The sequence below is a fragment of the Macrobrachium nipponense genome, chromosome 2, assembly GCF_015104395.2.
Source record: "Macrobrachium nipponense isolate FS-2020 chromosome 2, ASM1510439v2, whole genome shotgun sequence".
Classification (NCBI taxonomy): domain Eukaryota; kingdom Metazoa; phylum Arthropoda; class Malacostraca; order Decapoda; family Palaemonidae; genus Macrobrachium; species Macrobrachium nipponense.
The window spans coordinates 58,262,526-58,282,575 of NC_087201.1; the positions used below are offsets into that span (position 1 = coordinate 58,262,526).

The 20,050-nt window shown below is 38.0% G+C and overlaps 2 protein-coding genes across 2 annotated transcripts in view; one reads left to right on the forward strand and one right to left on the reverse strand.

The window, feature by feature from the left end:
- The window catches only part of LOC135220611 (probable ATP-dependent RNA helicase kurz), a gene marked incomplete in the record, with an annotated part of 259,299 nt that overhangs the window by 94,823 nt on the left and 144,426 nt on the right, over positions 1-20,050 (reverse strand).
- Positions 887-7,867, forward strand: LOC135220612 (probable ATP-dependent RNA helicase DHX37). The gene is made up of 3 exons (XM_064257917.1): positions 887-1,076; positions 1,531-1,650; positions 7,582-7,867. The coding sequence occupies exons 1-3, from the start codon at positions 912-914 to the stop codon at positions 7,864-7,866; spliced, it is 570 nt and encodes a 189-aa protein (XP_064113987.1). The 5' UTR covers positions 887-911; the 3' UTR covers position 7,867.

Consider the following 20,050-nt stretch of genomic DNA (forward strand, 5'->3'; position numbering starts at 1 on the left):
GAAGCACTCACACCCCTGATGTCATGAGCTCTAGCTCCCACCTGGCTATCTGACCCTCTGTCTTCTGCAGTATAAGCATTTCTGATTGTCTCCCTTAGCCAAAATGATATTGTATTCTTGGACACTTCCTTCTTGTTCCGTCCTGTACTTACGAACAACCTCTGGCACCCCGGCCTGAGGTGCCTTGTTCTCTTTAAGTACTCCCTTAGTGCCCTGACGGGGCACAGGAGCATTTCAGCTTTGTCGTTGTCTACAAAGTCTGCCAAGGAAGGTATGGTAAAGGAGTCGAATCTGCCGTCTACTATTGTTGGATTTTGGGTCTTTGCCACGAATTCTGGGACAAACTCACCCACGTATACACTCTACCACACACTGATCACACTTGGAGAAAGAAAAGGAATGAAAAATAAAAAATGAAATGGATAAAGAACGGGCAAACTGAAAAACCGGCTTTAAATGAGATAGACAGTAACACGTCTTATCTTAAAGGCGGTAGGAAAATAACTGATGGGTCACAGGTAGCCGTGGGCATTCTGGGTATACATGCCCCGTGACCTGGTATAGATGCCATTAGTCCCTGGATCTCACAAGTGTAATTTTAATTCTACCGGTTTCCAGCTTGGCGCTAGTAAATCCTAATGTTAAGACCTCAGGTTTGTTAGTTATGAAAAATACAAATTAGTTACAAATTTGGTATTTTTCCATCATTTGTCATCAGTTTGTCAATTAGATATTGCTGAGGGTATTGTAATTTTTAATAGACAGGTAAAGTATTAAAGCTCTTTTCAAAACTTTTCAAGTATTTATATTAGTTTTATGGCCAAAACACACATGTGTTACATGGTATTACCAGTGTTCTTTAACCGTACACAATTTTCAGCTATACGCCAGCATTTTTAGATGATGCCAACATGGAAACTGCTGATGGCCATCTTAATGACATCAGTAATACCAATGAATCTGATGATGAATTTGATGAGGAGGAACCCAGGAATGTATTAAGCGCAGGAGAAAATGAGCAGCCTTTATATGTATTACCCTTATATTCAGTATTGCCACCAGACAAGCAACATATGGTATGTTATAAAGGTCTTAATTCATACATAATTTTGATAGTATTTTTGTCCTTATACTATTTTAGGTGTTAATAACTTAACAAAAAGAAGTTTGTAGATTGATTCATGCAGTAGTAAAATTCTTCCAGGTTGTGATATTTATGTGTCATTTGGAAAAGTAATTTTTGAAATATAGCTTCTTGAATGAAAAAGATGGAAACATATACGAGTGATTAAAATTATTTAATCCTAGAAAAGCATTATGTGTATACAGTCACTTATGATTCCAAGTGATGTATCTTCTCTTTGCTAGGTCACATGATAATGTTTATTGGTTAAATGATTAGTGTAAGATGTAAGTGCATTTTTTGGGAAGGGGGTAGTTGGGGGAATGCTAATATACATATATTGGTAAATTTTTGTAAAGTATTCCTATGTTTTTGCATTTTCTCTACATAATTGATGTATTCAACAGGTTTTCCAACCTCCACCAGAAGGTACCAGATTATGTGTAATAGCAACTAATGTTGCTGAAACATCTCTTACTATTCCTAATATTAAATATGTGGTGGATTCAGGGAAAGTGAAGGAAAAGGTTAGTCATGTTTATGGCATGTTATGTTTCATGTTAAGGATGTAGCAAAAATTTTAAAATGCAAGTGGACTTTGTCTTTATTATTTTCTTTTCATGTTGTGTCCAAATTTGTTTTTTACCCATTTTTCAGTGTAATGTCATGGAGGGGGTGACTTCCATATGTGATGGAAGGAAAGGTGAGGATATCATCTTTCATTTTCATTGCCTGTATGTAAAGAGCCTCTAAAGAGTTATAGTTGGTGGTGGCATCCAAGATTTCAACTGATTTCAATATTGTAGGACAGTCCAGCTTGTTTTGTTGTTTTTTTGTGAAATGCTCAAATACTGTGCCTTGCTGTCGATAGCAAGAAAAACATTTAGGGAGATTGTCATTATTGCGGCATATGAATGATGGCAGTGTGTATTTTCACATGAGAATCAGTACTGTATATGACGTTTCATCTTTCGGAAGGGTCAGTTATTCTTAAGGAGATCTGTTTGGTGATTATTATAGATGGTGAGTTTACTCTTGATGTTACTGGAGGTGGGTGGTGACATTGTACTTTGTTCTAAAAAATATGATTAAGGACACTTCTGGTTACATGAGATTACCCTAATCATCAGTTATTAAAACAATTGAGTGACAAGAGTTTTTTCGAAGAGACAGAATGCTTTGTACTGATTCCAATGCATACAATCTGTCTTTCCAAACATCTTTATTGTCATCTAAAGGAAGGTGCAATGTTAAATCGCTTAAGAGAAAAATGCCAAAATAGCCTGGACCACCCCATATTGAAATCAGTCAAATCACTAGATGGTATATATAAACAGAAATTACAACGAAAGAGGAACATGAAGGATGAAATCTTCACCCTTCCCCCCATCATCTTGTGAATCCACTCTCTCCACTATGTAACACCCGGGAATGGTAGTCTAACTCACTCACTCTTGCTCCCAGTCATGACAATGGATGAGGATTACACCTCCATCCATCTCAGGGTGAGCCAATACTCCAATGATATTTCAGAAGTCTTCCACCAAGAACTGGTGTGCTATTGGTTGAAGTGTCAACCAATAATAAATATACCAACACTGCAATGTCTCCAAGTTGTAAAATAAACAGATGGATGTTTGAGAGAGGGTCTACTTCCAAACAATAATAATAATAATAATACTAATAGAGGCAGTTCCTGGTCATCAGCAGGGGCTCCTTTCTCGGTGGGGTGCTGATAAGCGAAAACGGCCATTAACTGAAATGTGGCAATTTATGGCGCAGAGTTTCTGTTAATGACGCCAATAACCGGGTAATGGCACCTCTGCTAGGTATTCTATGAGGCCATGACTATTATCTGGCCTTTATGGTTCCAATAATCAAAACTCAGCATGTTATGGTGCCATAAATCACCAATTTTATAGTGCAAAATGGATCATCGTTAACTGATTCCACAGATGACTGGGGACTGCCTGTGTTATTATTACTATTATTATTATTGTTTGGAAGTAGACCCTCTTTCGAACAACTTCTATTGAAAATTATGGCTCATTCAGCTTTGTTAATCTTATACAGGACTTTCTCATGTCTGTGTTGTTGACTTTTTAGTTCAAGCATTCCCCCGGTTATTGGCGGGGTGCTGATAAGCGAAAACCGCCGTTAAACAAAACTCAGAGATTTATGGTGCTTATGGTGCCGAGATTGGGTTAATGGCACAGATAACCTGTTAGTGGCGCCTCTGTTTGGTATGTTATGGTGCCATAACTATTATCAGCATCTTATGGCGCAGATAACCGAAACTCGACCTGTTATGGCACCATAAATCGCTGATTTTATGGTGCTAGACAAGTGCCATAAAACCCGGTCGCCATAAACCTAGTCTACCAATAACCGGGGACTGCCTGTATTGCTTAGACTGGCAAGCAATGTGCCAATGGAGGACATGTCAAAAACGATGGATTCAGGGGACAGTTATTATTCTGCATGAGCAATGCATAGGTATACATCAATTGTTTTCTCTCTCTCTCTCTCTCTCTCTCTCTCTCTCTCTCTCTCTCTCTCTCTCTCATATGTGAAGAAGATGAATAAAAGAAGAATAGAAATAGGCCCTCTGAGAATTGAAGGGAGATTAACGAATGAAAAAAAGGAAATTTGCAACATACTGGCAGAACGATATAAGAGAGAATTCACCCCTAGAATAGATAATGAAGATAATGATATAGAAGTAAGGGACGAAAATAGTGAATATTTAGCTGACATAGAAATTAATGAAGCTGATATTGTGCAGGCAATTAATGAAATTAAAAATGGAGCTGCTGCAGGGCCTGATGGAGTCCCTGCTATTTTGTTAAAGAAAGTAGTTCATTCTATCGCAAAGCCACTTGCAATATTATTAAGACAATGTGTAGATACAGGCAAGATTTATGATGAGCACAAATTAGCATATATCACCCCTACTTTCAAAAGTGGATCAAGACTAGAGGCAAGTAATTATAGGCCTGTGAGTCTAACATCACATATTATGAAAGTGTATGAAAGGGTAATGAAGAAAAATATTATGAAACATTTAATAAAAAATAATTTGTTTAATATAGGACAACACAGTTTCGTACCCGAAAAAAGTACACAAACCCAACTGTTAGTCCACCGTGAGAACATATTCAAAAATATGAAAAGCGGAAATGAAACAGATGTGGTTTATCTAGACTTTGCAAAAGCTTTTGACAAAGTAGACCATAATATATTAGCAAAGAAAATTAGAAAACACAATATCGTAGATAAAGTAGGAAGATGGTTAAAAGAATTTTTACACAACAGAAAACAGATAGTTATTGCAAACGATGAGAAATCGGATGAAACCAAGGTAATATCCGGTGTGCCACAAGGTACGGTGTTAGCTGCAATACTGTTTGTTATTATGATTGAAGACATAGACAGTAATGTTAAGGATTCGGTAGCGAGTGGTTTCGCTGATGACACAAGAATAAGTAGAGAAATTACTTGTGATGAAGATAGAACGCTCTACAAAGAGACCTTAACAAAGTATATGATTGGGCAGAGGAAAATAGGATGGTATTTAACTCTGATAAATTTGAATCAATAAATTATGGAGACAGAGAAGGAAAGCTATATGCATATAGGGGACCTAATAATGAGACAATCACAAATAAGGAAGCAGTTAAAGACCTTGGTGTGATGATGAATAGGAACATGTTATGCAATGATCAAATAGCAATTCTTTTGGCAAAATGTAAAGCAAAAATGGGAATGTTGTTACGGCACTTCAAAACAAGAAAAGCTGAACACATGATTATGCTTTATAAAACATATGTTCGTAGTCCACTTGAATATTGCAATATGATATGGTACCCACACTATCAAAAGGATATTGCACAAATAGAGAGTGTACAAAGGTCCTTTACAGCTAGAATAGAAGAAGTTAAGGACCTTGACTACTGGGAAAGACTACAATCCTTAAAATTATATAGTCTAGAAAGGAGAAGAGAACGCTACATGATAATTCAGGCATGGAAACAGATAGAAGGAATAACAGAAAATATCATGGAACTAAAAATATCAGAAAGAGCAAGCAGAGGTAGATTAATAGTGCCCAAAACAATACCAGGAAAAATAAGGAAAGCACACAGGACATTAATCCACTACGCACCAGCATCGATAATGCAGCGTCTATTCAATGCGTTGCCAGCTCATCTGAGGAATATATCAGGAGTGAGCGTAGATGTGTTTAAGAATAAGCTCGACAAATATCTAAACTGCATCCCAGACCATCCAAGATTGGAAGATGCAAAATATACCGGAAGATGTACTAGCAACTCTCTGGTAGACATTAGAGGTGCCTCACACTGAGGGACCTGGGGCAACCCGAACGAACTGTAAGGTCTGTAAGGTCTCTCTCTCTCGCTATTTCTTGCTCTTTCTTCATATTTGCTCACTACCTTTGACTCAGGCTCTGCTGTTCATCTTCCAGGCGAAGGTTGGAGTTAGACTGATGCTGTTGGGAGTCTTACAGTGTGTTATATCAGTAGTGCCAGTGGGGTGCCACAGGATGCTGATTTTTGGTTGACTGCATGCTCAAGGACTGTCTGCTATTGGCTGTGTACTCGCTGCCTCAAGACAGTTTCTGGAGTTGATGGTTTCTCTGGTGTAGCCTTGATGATCTCAAAATTTGGTTGACCCCATGGGGAGCTTAATTTTCATTGGCTCTCCACTTTATAACGTCATTCCTGGTGTTACTGCCGGTATATGCTTCATCCAGGGAGTCATCTTTGGGAATATTGGAAGTATTGTTGCTGGTATTATTTGCTAATACCATTGGTCCTTGGGTCAGGTTCCTCCTTCAGCTCGTGGGAAGGAGGAAGGCTTCTTATGTAGTGTTTAAGGACATTTTTTCCAAAATAAAAAGCGCTTCCAGTAAGTGCAGACATCTTGGGTCAGGGGCGCTTCCAAGGATTGTAGTATTGCTGACAATACTATCTTGGGAAGGAGTCTGGTTATGGCTAGTGAGGGCATGGCACTTAATGGCATCCTTCTGTGCATGGCAAGAAATTCTCTTTGCAAGTCACATCATAGTCATTCCAAACTATGTTCCAGGGCATCCATGGAAAGGGCATTGCTATTGGTAGACTCCAATGGTTTTCTTCAAGAGGTCTTGTGCAGGTGGGGAAGGGTTATTCCTCATATAAAGGTCACGCATGCTCCTGTTCTTGTATTGAGTCACTAGGCTTATCTTCATACGCTCCTCTGTCAGGGTGATGTGCTCCGAAATTATTTTCTTCATAGCATCTTCCTCCTTGCGATACTTAAGAGCACACGAAGGCTTTATAATAGAGCTTTATGGTTTTTTGCGGTGGTGGTGGTGCAGCATCGTCAGAGTACCATCTGTCGAGTTCCGTTTTGATTACATTATTAATGAGTCAATTGGGATACCCATTATTGAAGAGTACCTGGGAGGCTCTGTCCAATTCCTTATGAGTGTCCTGCTAGATGGAGTAGTCTCCATTGAGGCACATCCCTAGGTTCGTTTCCCTCGTGTAGACAAGGTATGAAGGCTGTTTTCTCTCTTGGTAACAAAGACATTGAGGAAAGGGAGCCAATTGCTTGTACTGAATCCCACAGTATAATTCAGCACGCTGCACTGTTGGAATATGCTATGAAGGGCTGCAACCTCATCTTTGCTGTCTGCTTATACGTAGATATCATCATTGCATCTTCCTGGATATTTCTGGGGGAGAGGATCTTCGAGTAAACTCAAAGATCCTCTCCTCCATGATGCCCCTGTAGAAGTGTGCAAACAGCCTGTCAAATGGGAAGCCCATAGCAACACCATCTTTATGCCTATACATGTGCCTTCTGTGGGTGGAGAAAGGGGCCCTCTTAGTATAGATATCCAGGAAGGCATGTAAGGAAGTATCAAGAATATTCAGGGTGGGCGTTGACAAATCTCAGTAGACGCGATCGAGGATCAAGTCGATGGTTTTGTTGACTGGCACGTTCTTGAATAAAGACTCGATATCCAAGGAAGTGACAGAACCAGAGCCAGGGGTGTCTTGAATTGCTTTTAAAAAGTCAGCTGACGACTTGAGGCTGTAGTTCCTGGGGACATACAGAGTCAGGATCTGATTCAGTCTTTTTGCTAAGGCGTAAATGGGTGCTAAATTTTGTCATGTTTCACACATTCATTTTTCATTCTAACCCTGCTAATCAGTAGCTGCTATAGCTTGAACTGGATGAAATGTGAGATTTTTACCAGTTTGAAAATCAGGATCCATGGGGATCCACACACTGGTTGCTGTTGAACCAACAGATTATATATATACAGTAGTAGTAATTATGTGTCTAGGATTCAAGAAGACCATAATTGTGGGCTAATTTAAATGACAGCTTTGAAATAAAAAGGTCAGTATAGTTTTGAAAAATTAAATTTTGTATCATTCTTTCAGGTTTATGACAAAGTAACTGGGGTTTCCATGTTTCATGTTACGTGGACATCACAAGCATCAGCAAATCAAAGGGCTGGTCGTGCAGGGCGTACTGCTCCAGGCCATTGCTATCGACTCTACTCTTCTGCAGTCTTTGACCAAGATTTTGAAAAATTTTCGAAAGCAGAAATTCAAGAACGACCCATCGATGACATAATTCTCATCATGAAATCTATGAATCTTCCTGTGATCAATTTTCCTTTTCCCACACCACCTGATTACATCCAGGTAAATATTGCAGAATAGTTATGTTTCTTTGTATGGTGAAAAAATTTTATTTTACAAGTTTAGCAAATGGACAGGTGTTTTAGTTAAGTGTTATGATAGATGAGTGTCTTATATATCTATGTGTCTGCAGGCAAGGCATCCTAAGGCTCCTTCCAAAGTTACTAGTAAGAGTTGAAAATACTGACAATAAAAATATTCATCAATACATTACAGGCAGTCCCTGGGTTACGACGGGGGTTCCGAAAATTGTCGTAAGCCGGAACATCGTCAAAAATCCTAAGAAAACCTTACTTTTAATGCTTTGGGTGCATTGAAAACTATGTAAACTGCATTCTTATGGCATTTTTCATCCAAAAAACCTTGGAACATGCGTCGTAACCCTGGAAATAATGTCTGATGAATACAATTGAAAAGCGTTGTAACCTCGTAACGTCATAAGACGAGACCGTGGTAACCCGGGGACTGCCTGTATTAGAATGTGGCAAGAAGGAACATAAGCACGGTAGAGAGCATGTTATAAGAGAACAAGCTACCATCATGGTTATCATTTACTAAAATTCAACAGGAAGTTGGGAAAACATAAGTGTTCAATAGCAAAATTTAATCATCTTCAAATCTTGAAAATTCACTAGCAGCATCATTATCATGTGCGAAAAAATAATCTCGCATACTTCTTTAAATCATACTCAGTAGTAAGTAACAAATCCACTAAGTTGAGGTGCCAGTATTTTAAATGGAATTAATTTCTTAAATAAAATTCTTAACAAATTCTATCTGATATAGTTTATATGGAAATTTTAATAAAAGCAGTCCATTGTATTAATGATATAGAAACCAATAATATTTGATATGTATATACAAAAATTTATTTTATTGTAAAAATGTTATTTTTACTATTTACTCTACAGCTAAGTATATTAATATATTAATGTATGAGGCTTGAAAGCTTGAAAAAATTCAAGAAAGATGCTGCTTGATATATGTTTGCAAATATTTGCTGTCAAGAAACTTTTCAATATATATTTTGATAGTGTAGTCGCTGTTTCGTCCTCAAAGGAGTTACCCTCCCTGGTGTGCCCAGCACCCCAAGGTGATCAGACTAATATCAAAGAAATATCTTTTAGCCAGGTATTATGCCATAATGATAAATACTATGACAAGTGATAGAATATAATGAACTCAAAAGACAAGGAGGCGTTTTTTCTTGTCTTCAGTGAAAGCTGTACACCCAGTTTTCCTACGTCAAAACCTGTAGAAGTGACTATTGCGCATGTGCATCGGCCATTTGTTTTATGTTCGGGCTGGCCAGGAGATCACAAACCTTTACTCTTTCTGGTCATCACACACGAAAGACTATACTGCCAGTGCTCCTCTATTTTGAGATTATTTCTTTGAAATCAATCATGGAATCGCCGACATTTGAAAGTTAAGTGCTCATTTTTAAGATTTAGTTAAAACATTAGGTTAAAAACTGTGGAACAAGGAAATTTTATTGTAAAGTACAAAATCATGTTTTGTTTACTAGCGTTGATTAGAACACGTGACCGGCGATACATGTCCCAGGCTAGCCTTTACAAACGCAAAAAGTGTTTATAAATACATTTTTGTTGGAAGTTTTTTGCCTAAAGAACTATTCCATATTGTATTATTAATTTAGTTAATCTTTTCAGATAGTGGTTTCTACAATTTCCTAGGCAGTAGCTAAGTCTTATAGAAATCTTGCTTAGGTTAGTAAATAGTTAGCCAAATATATGTGTATGGGTTCATAAACCACATTATTAAAAATTTCAAAAATTACATGACTCAGTAAATAGTAACTTGGTTATATAGTCTAACTAAGCAATAAGGCTACATATTAAATTCTTGTTGGTAAATACGTATAACCTTATTCAGTAGGAATAGATTATACTAAGGATACTAAACCCAAGCCTTATAGAAAACTTGCTTAGGTTAGTGAATAGTTAGTCATAAACTAACTTGAATAGTATTGGGTGTTGTTATAATCAAAATTAAAACCTAAACATAACCAGTACATAAGGACTAAGTTTAAGTAATATAAAAATAAACAAGGCTTCAAAGGTAATTTAAACCTCCAAAGGTTTGAATTAACAGATTTAGGCAGATCTAGGTAATAACTGCATCGAGTATTTATATGAAAATTACAATTCTCTAAAAGTAATTGAGTTGATATTTGAAATTTAACAGTTGTTGTTGGGGGGTTGAGTTTAACCCCAGGGACTAGTATCAGAAACAGAAAAATGACATTTGACGCCCCAGTCCCTAGTGGCCTCTGTTTTTACGGGCCTAAATAATTTACAGAATGTACTAGAAATGTGCATTTGTGGTCAAAATAATTTATACTAAAATCAAATTTGTCTAATAACAACTTGGTTTTTTCACTACAGGGCCATCTTGAGAAATGACCCTCAATTAAAATGTGCCGTAGCTGGTTTTTGCTGATTTTTGCCAGTGGGCACTGCCCATACCACCTGCCATAGGCATAGTCCCTGTAACGATCAGGGCAAATTTCTTCCTGATATGTGCGAGAATTGTAGTGTTCTCTTGGCAGCAAGCTTTAAAAATGAAACTGCTCGCTTTAGATTGTCTCGATGGGTCCTAGGGTTTAGCAAAGGTGAGGAAGGGGAAGATTATATCTATCCGGCAAAACTCCGGAAGCATATATTTAAACCCTTCTCTGACGTTTCATATTCGGGCCAAAACCCAATAACATCAGTCACCACTACCCCTCAGGTACATCCTGAGGAGGAATTAGAGGAATCTTCACCTACAGGTGAAGTGTTCAAAGACTTTGAGGTAGACATTGATACCAAAAGAACCTTGCTGAACCCAGAAGGACCAAGGACACAGATGTCAATCAGCCATGGGAAAAACATTGTAGAAGAAAGTCAATCTCCCATGCAGCTTTCAGAAGATGATCAGGATCCTTCCCCCTAAAGGGATATAAGGATCCACCTGAACCCAATGGAAATAACAGAAAATTCAGAGGGTTATAGCAATTCACCCAGGACTTCTGCCCCCTGGGGAACAGACAGCTGCAGCTCAGCTGTAGATATACAATCAGGTTTCGCAAGCTCCCCCAAAAGGGATACACAGTTTGCGGTATTAGATCACTTCTGCAAAGAAATAATAAATGACATCAAAGATGCTTTGCTGCTGAAAGGCAACAGATAATGGACATACTGAACGATACACCAAAATGTGAACGTCCTGGATCTTGCAATAGAATGGGGAGAATTGAAACTAAATCTGCCCAAACAAGAGTTAAGAGGGCAAACCCAACTGGAGCCAACAAAATGACTAGTTCTGGTTATGAGTCTTATGACCAAAATCTAGCAGAGACTCTAAAATGCTACTCTGAAGTTGATAACCCTTGGCGAGATGCCTCAATGTGTATTTTCTCTCAGAATAGTAAGTATCTTATTAATGAGAGAAAGACCATGATAGAAATAGTACATGTTGAATTTAGGGACTGGTCAGCCTTTCCTAACACTGAATGGTGCCTGATACCACCTGTGCCAGACGTGGAGAAGCCTCTAAAGGAAACTATTCTAGCGGGAAATTTGGCATTAAGAGCTGTAGATGAAACTCTTCACCAGGTACCATATATTTCGGCGTATAAGTCGACCCGCCAATTCTGGGTATATTTTTATGATTTTAACTAATATCGGGCATATTAGTCGACCTATAAGATGTGAGGCCAACTGTACGCTCAAAATAAGCAGCAGGGTAAAACCTATCATATAAAATAACCTGAATGTTATTACGGTACATATGTGAGGCCAACCATACGCTTAATATAAGCAGCAGGGTAAAACTTATCATATAAAATAACCTGAATGTTATTACGGTACATATGTTGCTCTACTTACCATAAGAAATACAGGTAATATACTCGGTATATTAACAAATCTGTATAATATATAAAAGATGAATACCGGCAAATATGATTAGAAATGACAAAACGAAAGATACGTTACTCGAGTGTAATGTAAACAAACAAAGCGCTAACTAACGCTGCATAACAGCCTACATATATGTATATGTATGTACAAACTGCCACTCAAGTTAATGTTTTGATTGGGTTTTTAAAACGACATGCCGGTATTTTATTATTATGTTGGAATATTCCTTGAACCATTGGTTCTTCTATGGCATAAACAGGCTCATTTGAGGGAAAACGAACCTGCAGTTGATTCACCTGATTCAAACTGGGATCCTTATGATGAATGATAATTTGTTTGATGAATTGTTTAATTCAAGTGACGATGACTCAAGTAATTTTGAAGGATTTTAAATACATATTTACTATTAAATACAAGTTTTTAAAATTTTATTTAAAGTGATAAATAAAGATTTCATACCATAAATGTTTTTGAACAATACCCCGGTAAATACAAAACTGTCAGAGTGAACGCATCCTTCTCAATTACTGTACTACAAATGGCTATGCAATGTTTACACTTGCTGTGCGATTGGGGTTTCTTCAAGTTACTTTGATTTTTTTTCATTTTATTTAAGGTAATGGATGTTCCAATGTATTATTATTGTCATATTACAGTGTGAAGTGTTTTTAATTCTGTTATTTACATACAGTTACCTCAACAAAGCTGTCATTGTTATTAGCCAACTGTAAAGCCTGGATTCCTGTACCGATATGCCAAAATAATAAAGATTCACTTTTTGTTACCGTTAGATATGTCGACCCCATAATTTTGGCATGATTTTTTGGGGCTAAAGGGTCGACTTATACGCCGACATATACGGTAAATAGGACAGGAACTTAGAGTGCCATTATGAACAAGACTCGGGTGGCTCACCATGTACCACCAGCCTTCTGCTCCTTCACATTTGAAGTCATAAATCATGTGAAAACACATTTTCAAAATTATGTAGTAACCAGAAAGCGTGAACCATTGGCAGAACTAAAACCATTTGCTTTGGTTATCCCGGTTTCAGAAAACTCCACTGATGAATAGGCAATGCTACAACTTCCCTTTGATAGGAAAAAGCTCCCCCTAGATATTGCAACTCAGCAATTTGGTACTTCAATGAGGATTTCAGAAGTTACATCAGCATCAGAGTTTTGTACTTGGACCCACCTCCTGTGTCTTAACCACTTCGTCACTGTTAGAAGTAGCCACAAAAAGGCTTCCAGAAGAATCTAGGATGATTTTTGCTGTTGTGGCTAAAAGCCTTATGAGAACATTATAGGAAGCTCTATGAATTATTGGACTGACACATAAAAGCGCGAATGGAGGTACTGGAAAACTCCAACAAGTCACTTCCCAATGTGACTACCCTATTACAGTCTAATGTCTTCTGCCGAGACCTGTTTGAGGAGTCTATTGTGACTCAAATAAAAGAACAAACATGTCAACAAAATTGCACAGTGTATGCTTTACTGGGAAAAGATTTAAGGAAACAAAAAACCAGAAATTTCCCCATACCAAATCCAAAAAAAGGCACGCTTTGATAAAAAATCATATAGGTCTCCATTTACTTCCAATAGCTCTCCTCATACACAGGTAGATAGTCAGAAGGGACAGCACCCTCAAAAGGGACAAAAACCTGCACAGCAAAAAGCGTATCTTTTTCACAAGGTCCAAAAACCAGCTTATAGAGGAAAAGGAAAAGCAACACCTGGAATGCCCATTAACCCCTTCGCCACCGGCCTGCTTTATTGCTGCAAATGCTTGCATACCGCATGAGACCCCCTGTCGACCGCGAGTATCAATCATTACTTGCTCCCACTAAATTTTATGTTATTCATATTTTTCCTTTTTATTCTTATGTGAAAACATTGTGTGTACGGATATCAATGAATATTTTTTACCCCATTATCAAAAATTACAAAAAATATAGTAAGAATATTGGAAAAAATATGAATACTTAGTGGAAAAAGTAATTGCAGAAGTAGGAACTGTTATAAAGTAGTAGAAATAATAGTAAAGTAATAGAAATAAAGTAGCAGAAAAAGTAGTAAAGTAGTAGTAAAATAGTAGTAGTGGTAATAGCAGTACGTACTAGTTTTTCATACTGAAATAGTTATTCCTAGGTCATACAGAAACAGCGTATACATCAATGAATGTTTACGGCACTGGTAATAATAATAATAATAAAACAGTAATAATAATAATAATAATAATAAAATAATAATAATAATAATAAAAGAAACAGCATCTCGTGACCAATACTTATATACATATGGGGCAGTTTTTTCACCCCCATCATCATAAGCAAGCTGTAAAAAACCCATCTCGTCACGAGTAACAGGCCTCCATAGAAGTCCTTTCACCTTACGCTTTCCTGTTGAATGAAAGTACTACTCTGCCCGAGCATTCATCCATTCACACAATTTGTCAATTACATAATCACAAAAAAGGAAAAAAAATGAATCACGTAAGCAGGTGAAATCTGGTGTAAGCAGGAATCCCATTGCCACCCTCCTTGAATCAGAGGGGGCTGGGTCTGGGCGCAAGTCACAAGATGGATCAGTTATGAACCGCCAGCCTTTATCGACAAGAGGTTCAATGTCTTCCAAACACTCGTCACTGTCAACCTCTATGAAATTATTACTATAATCATCATCTGATAGATTTGGCAGGTACTCAGACCCTGACTCGGAAACACTATCATCTGACATGATACTGAAAAAAAAAACATATAAAATAACTGCAATCAAAAGGGAAAAAGGTTTAGAATTCAAATCTATATGGTTTATGGACAAAATCGTAATCATCCTTCTCAGATAATGGCCTGAGGCGCACTGGCATATGTTGGCCAGTACCCCTCCTAATATCCCATAAGAAAATGACGTCACGACGTCCATCGGACGCTCATTGGTTGTAATGAATTGTGGGTGGAGCTTCAGCACCTCTCTCGTACACAATACTGTGTCTGGAAACCATCCAAGCTGAAGAAAACGCTTTGCTTTTTGAGGAGGGATGAAAGACGTACACGCGTACGTCCCGGTCTTTTATTACTGTACCATAAAAGACGTACATGTGTACGTCCCAGTGCTGAAGGGGTTAAGGGAAAAGGCAGAGGAAGGGGGGATTCCAATAGGAATTGTTTGGTCGAGGGTCGACTTCAAAAGTTTCAAATGGAATGGAAATCTTCTCTTGGGGACAGCATTATTCTCAACGGACTGGGGTGGAAATGGTCTCAGCCCCCCTCCACCTTTGGAAAGGTTCTTTAAAAAACCGGACCCCTTTATGAAAGATTACGTGCAGAAGGCCCTCTCAAAAGGAGCCATAGAGAAACATTCTTACATTCTTCACCAGGCATGTCTCTTCAGTGTTCCCAAAAAGTATTCTTCAGAACGAAGAGTGATCCTCGACCTGTCAACATTTAACAAACACATTATTTGCCAAAAGTTTCTAATGACTACCGTTGCCCTAGTACGTTCTGTCATTCCGAAAGGGACCTGGACAGTTTCTATAGATCTGAAAGACGCATATTGGCACGTCCCTATTGCCATTCCCTTCCGCCCCTTCCTAGGGTTCTGGATAAAAAAAGTACATACAGATTCAAGGTCATGCCTTTTGGGCTAAACATTGCCCCGAGAATCTTTACAAAATTGGTGACAGTAGTTGTTCGGGAATTCAGGAAAGAAGGAATACATGTAATAGCTTATTTAGACAATTGGTTAGTCTGGGGAGCCACAAGAAAAGAGTGCCTAAAAAACCTAGGAACAGGAGTCAACAGACTCCAGTCAAAAGGCTTTTTATAAATTGGAAAAAATCCCGTATCACACCCAGCAGACATTTTCAGTGGTTGGGAATGTGTTGGGACATAGTTCATGTCCTTTTGTATCTTTCCCTCAAAACTCAGAACAGAATAAGGAAAAACCCCAAAGGTTCCTGACACAGCCCATTGCTTCCAGACGGCAATTAGAGTGCACGATGGGTCTGCTGCAGTTTGCATCTATAACAGATCCAATACTCAAGTTGCAACTGAAAAACGTGAACAAATTTTGGATGTCACATGCAAGAAAAGGGATGCGAGACAAATCTCACAAAATGCATAAAAAACTTGGGGTGATACCTCGGCCATGGACATGGGAGGAATCTCTGGCAAAACAGGTCACCCTGACTCCTCCATCTGTAAAAGTAACAATACACACAGATGCCTCGTTGACAGGTTGGGGAGGATATTGGAAGGATCGTCAGGTAGTGGGGAGGTGGTCAGCTACTCTAAGGAATTGTCATATCAATTTCCTAGAGCTGATGGCTGTCTTTTTGTCTCTAAAGAAACTCAAACCTCCGGAACAGACACACATACTGCTGGTCCTAGACAATACGACTGTAATGTCTTGCATTAAAAAATTGGGATCACGCTCACCTCCTCTCAATATGGTAATGTTAGCCATTCTTCGGATGGCACAGGAAAAGAAGTGGCATTTGTCTGCAACTCACCTTACAGGGTCGCTCAATGTAATAGCAGACTCTTTGTCAAGGAACATGACAGCCTCAACAGAGGTCATTGGACAACCACTCCTTTCAAATAATATACAACCTACTTCCACAACCAGAAATGGGCCTTTTTGCCACATACAAGAATCACAAACTCCCAGTATATGTGTCCCCGAATGTGGCCAACCAAGCAATAGCGAGAGATGCCTTCCTACAGGACTGGAACAACTGGAAGACAATTTATCTTTTTCCTCCATTGTCCCAGATTTCAAAGGTTTTGAACAAGCTCCGAAGCTTTAAAGGAACAGCTTACCTAATAGCCCCAAATTGGCCAAACAGGCATTGGTTCCTACTACTTCAGCAGTGGACGAAGAGGTCAATTCCATTACCATCTGCTGTACTATCCCAGAAAGTAGGAGTGAAAGTCGTTTACGCATCCTCCTTTCTAAGCCGAGACCTTCACGTGTGGATTTTTTAAATATAATCTACTGGGAAAACTACTCACCCAGTATTGCTAGGTACCTAGTGCAAAAACTACAGACATCATTTATCCAGCAATACCAGTCTGTATGGAAAATATAGTTAGATTATATCCAGAGTGAGAGCTCAATCGAGATTTCTGTAGAAACACTAATAAATTTTCTTATACACCTCTTTGAAGACAAACATCTTGCAGTTACAATTATAGCATACAGGGCTGGATTAACAGAACCCTTGCTTTATGCATTTGAGATGGATTCCAACATAGAAGTTGTCACTTCCCTTCTGCAGTCTTTTTCTTTACAGAGACCCGCTCCTGAAAGACTTCCAATTACTTGGTCCGTGAATAAGGTACTCAAACTTTTATGTACTTCTCAATTCAACCGTCCTAATGTAACCACCACATGCATGCTTCAAAATGCAATCTTCCTGGTAGCATTAGCATCAGGAGCACATATTAGTGAATTGGCTCTCTTAGACAGGGACTATATATTGCACAAAATGCTGATAAACAGTTATTGTTATCCCCTGGGCCATCATTCGTGGCAAAGAATGAGAACCTAAAGAGGAAATCTCCCATTTTTATAAGACAACTCAGTTTAGCAGACAAAACATTATGCCCAGTTCAAGCACTTAAGGATTACCTAGAGGTCATGGAAGATGTTTTAGAAGGCCCAATTTTCCTACATCCTAGCACAAACAAACCACTCTCTACAAGGACTAAAAATAATTTTAGTGTCCCTCATTAAAAAGGGTATCCCTCATTCCTTTCCTAGATCATATGATATTAGGAAAGTAAGTACATCATTGGCCTTTTTCAGAAATGTATCATTTGAAGAACTTTCTGAATGTACTGGGTGGTCATCAGAGTCAGTATTCTTTTAAACACTACTGCCATGAGCTGAAACAAATTCGAATGCACTGTGTATCAGTAGGTGGTATGGTTAGGCCTGACCCCAGGGGTCTCCCTAATGGGTGGGTATGTTGACTATCGCTGGTGAAAGTGCCTAAAGGTCGCAACCATACCCAGCATACTTAGGTAAGTCACCATAGAACTTTGTGCTAAAACTATATCCTATGTGTTTTCGTTATCTTTTTTACTGAAACTAGTGGCTTGACATTGGACCCGAAACAGTGACTATGCTATCAAAAAATAGGTTTTGACGTAGGGAAAACCTACTTTTGGTAGTTGCTGTTGATTCCTTAAAACCCCCCCACTTCCCTGACGAAAAACCATGGGATTTGGGTAAAGGGACGTCCTGCGTTGACCAACAGTAATGATTTGTGGTCTTTTGGCCGGCCTGAACATAAAACAAGGTGGTCGATGCGCATGCGCAATAGTCACTTATACAGGTTTAACGTAGGAAAACTTGGCACAGCTTTCGCCGAAGACAAGAAAAAATCCCTCCTTGCCTTTTGAGTCCATTATACTCTATCACTCGTCATAGTGTTTGTCATTATGGCATAATACCTGGCTAAAAGACCAAGCTAAAAGATATTTCTTTGATATTAGTGTGATCACCTTGGGTGCTGGCGCACATCATGGAGGGTAACCGTTTTGAGGACTCAACAGCGACTACCAAAAATAGGTTTTTCTACGTCAAACCTGTTTTATAGAAATGGGTAATGATGTAAATTAGTTGTCTCCTTAAATTTTTTTCATAGGTGAACAAAACTTTACTTACCATCATGCAAACGAACACTGATGAATCATATTTGACGCTAAACGGACTTATTTCACGGAGCGACACGGCCGAGCCCAGAAATGACATTTTATTATGTATATGGCAAGTAGGGTCAGTATTGCCTGCAAGTGTCACAATAAGTTGATTGCCTGTGGATAGTAAGCTGATATTGGTGCTTAAACACATGAGTGAAACTCGTGAATGGTTTGTTTTTATAAAATGAGATTAGGAATGTATAAGTAGTATAAGTTTTGCAAGGTGATTAATAAAAAATTTTCATTAAAATTTTAATCGCAATAAGTGTATATTAATTATAAAGATATATAACCTTAACATTTCACCATATGTGTAAATGATTGCAGTGAAGTTGATTTTATGAAAGTAATAACTTGTGGTAAAATTTTTGCAAAGCAAAATAATACCAATCTGCATAGCTCTGAGATGATATTTCTGTTTCGACTGTGAATGGTGAAGATAGAAAGTTCTTTCCATTTGTTTTCTGTGATAAAGTTCCCAACTTTAAGTTTCTTCAAAGCCTGTTCATTTTATCAGTGTTAACTATTAATAAAATAAGAAGGTTTTGGTGAAGGTCCTTAATAGTATCAGTCAGTAATTATCATTATCCTGTAATCCAAGCAGACTAATTCAAAAACATCTGGTCATCTAGTATTTGACATGATCTTGGGTGGACCTGCGTTATCAAAAACACTTAATACTGCTGCCCATTTTTATGTTGTCCTGTTTTCTGTAATTTTTGCATAAATGATATGTTTTTGGTATTTCTTTGAGCAATATTTTTTTCTAATAATTTAACCTTTTATTTCAGCTTTTGAAATAATCTTTGCCAAAATTAATAAAAATTCATGGAGATATTAATTGACTGGTTTTGAAAAACCATTGCTCATCAGTGAGTTTTAAGAGCTGGTTGTGACATATCACTAGTTAGAGTTGCTGTTGCAGGCTACCAGTATAGTATCATGAACCCTTGTTAATTTCAAGAGCTTGTTTTCAAATCATAATCACATCATTGTTGTGGTGCTTCATGAACACCATGGTTAAGCTTTTTCCACATGGCAAGAAACAGGTGGGATTTGTGTTAAAGGAAATTTTGAAAAACTATTTATTATTTAAATACCAGTCCATCAGTTTACATAATGTGTCCACCTCCTTGGGAATGACTTGATAGCAACCAGAAGTGAGCGTGTTCTGGTGCATGCCCAGTCAGGTAGAAGAAGTGATACTCTTCTTATTTTGGATTATGTCTGGTGTAGTATTGATTGCACAGTGAAGGCATATATATAAATGTGGTTTTTTTATCAAAGAAATGAGTGTTACTTAGATTTATTTTTTGGTTGAAAATTGTATTGACTTTTACACAAGTATACTCATATACTGAATAAATGAAAGGTTATTACAAAAAGTGAGATATACATTGTATTGCATAATTGATTCCTCCCTATATGCTAATATGCTGTTTTCCAGGGTCAGAATTTACAGTTACCAGTCAGCTCTCTTCTTGCAACCTCCATAGAGCAGGGACTTTAATGTACCCCCTTTTTTTGTTTGCATTCTTTGATACTTAATATCAGCCTCTTTAAAAAC

Bases quoted from the DNA above. Each gene is read 5' to 3' on its own strand.
- LOC135220612 (XM_064257917.1), top strand. From the start codon at position 912: ATGGAAACTGCTGATGGCCATCTTAATGACATCAGTAATACCAATGAA. The intron at 1,077-1,530 runs GTATGTTATAAA...TGTATTCAACAG, and splicing joins CACCAGACAAGCAACATATG to GTTTTCCAACCTCCACCAGA. The intron at 1,651-7,581 runs GTTAGTCATGTT...TCATTCTTTCAG, and splicing joins CAGGGAAAGTGAAGGAAAAG to GTTTATGACAAAGTAACTGG.